This window comes from Sinocyclocheilus anshuiensis, unplaced genomic scaffold (assembly GCF_001515605.1).
Source record: "Sinocyclocheilus anshuiensis isolate Anshui unplaced genomic scaffold, SAMN03320099.WGS_v1.1 scaffold854, whole genome shotgun sequence".
NCBI classification, from domain to species: Eukaryota; Metazoa; Chordata; class Actinopteri; order Cypriniformes; family Cyprinidae; genus Sinocyclocheilus; species Sinocyclocheilus anshuiensis.
Genome location: NW_015539868.1, coordinates 7,244 through 8,736, shown reverse-complemented (window position 1 = coordinate 8,736; position 1,493 = coordinate 7,244). Strand labels below are relative to the sequence as shown.

The 1,493-nt window shown below is 38.6% G+C and overlaps 1 protein-coding gene across 1 annotated transcript in view; it reads left to right on the top strand.

Moving 5' to 3' along the window:
* Positions 1–11: 11 nt before the first annotated feature.
* LOC107685023 (zinc finger protein 135-like) overlaps positions 12–1,493 on the top strand; it is a gene marked incomplete at its 3' end in the record, with an annotated part of 8,720 nt that continues 7,238 nt past the window's right edge. The window contains exon 1 of the mRNA XM_016481439.1: positions 12–465. Coding sequence (XP_016336925.1) covers positions 12–465 — 454 coding nt within the window. The remainder of the gene's footprint in view (positions 466–1,493) is intronic.

Sequence of the window (1,493 nt, the reverse complement as noted above, 5' to 3'; positions counted from 1 at the left end):
TCCAAAAACACATGAGACCTCACTCGGGAGAGAAGCCTTACACCTGCCAACAGTGTGGAAAGAGCTTTGCTCAACAAGACGCCCTCAAAAGGCACATTAGAATTCACTCGGGAGAGAAGCCTTTCACCTGCCAACAGTGTGGAAAGAGTTTCACTCTAAAAGCAGCCCTTCAAAGACACATGAGAACTCACTCGGGAGAGAAACCTTACACTTGCCATCAGTGTGGAAAGAGTTTTACACAGAAAAACAGCCTTCAGTCTCACATGAACATTCACACTGGAGTGAAGCCTTATACATGCGAACAGTGTGGAAAGAGTTTCCCTGCAAAACAAAACCTTAAAGTTCACATGAGAGTTCACACTGGAGAGAAGCCTTACTTTTGCAAGTATTGTGGGAAGAGTTTCGCAAATGCATACTCCCGTAAGTACCACATGAGAATTCACACTGTTCATTCAACATTCAACAGTAAGTAAAGAAATACATGCAAAGAAACAGATTCATGAAGGCTCACGGCCAGTTCAGCACACAAGACAAAAGTAAAAAACACCATTTATGAAAGTTTATGAACAACAGGTGCAACGGTCACATAAATTCCGCCAAGTTTTTTAATGGTTGTAATGAAAATTTGACAATTTTTCCACCGTGCAGTTTCGCTAGTAAACTGTAAGTAGTTTCCCTAATTGCTTTATCTCAGTTCTTGAGATAAAGATATCTTATCTTCATTGCTCACTACCAGTTTATGTGTGCATGCTATTTGCCATGTTGTGACAGATCGCTAGATCAGTTACAAGAGCAAAACAAGTTTCATTTTAAATAGAGCTTGTAATATATAACAAGAAACGGCATGCATACATTAAATGTAAGGGATAATCCACAGCTAGCATATGCCTTAAAATATTTTAATATAGGACTTGGAGGCAAACAGTAAAAAATACTGTAATTTTCATCAGGTATGGCTCGTTAGCATTCTGCCTGCTTTAAATCAGACACAGGGAAAGTAGTGCGGAAAGAGTTTTACACAGAAAAATTAATTACTGTAAATGTAGGAAGTAGTAGGTAAGATCGCATTTATTTGAATGAATTAATTATATCATTTATTTGAAATAATTAGTGCATGCGAGAGAATTACATGTGTCTAGTGTATGTAGAAGCTATTTTATTAATAAAAGTTTATGTGCGCCACAATGTTTCTGTGTGCGCTGCGCGATTTACGATCTAAATTTAGACTTTACATTTAGTCATTTTACAGACGCTTTTATCCAAAGCGACTTACAATTGGGGAATACATAAAATTATTCTTCTTAAAGAGGCAAACAGACACAGGAAGTGCTTGTAATACCAAGTTACCTTTCAGTTGGTCGGTCACTCTCGACGTCACGTCGGATGACCGACGAATTGGGATCTCGCTTAGAGAGACCAATCCACTTCGAGTGTAAACTAAATGAGCCAATGCACATTGGCATGCGATTATTGCATCCAGCTGCCGCTGATCA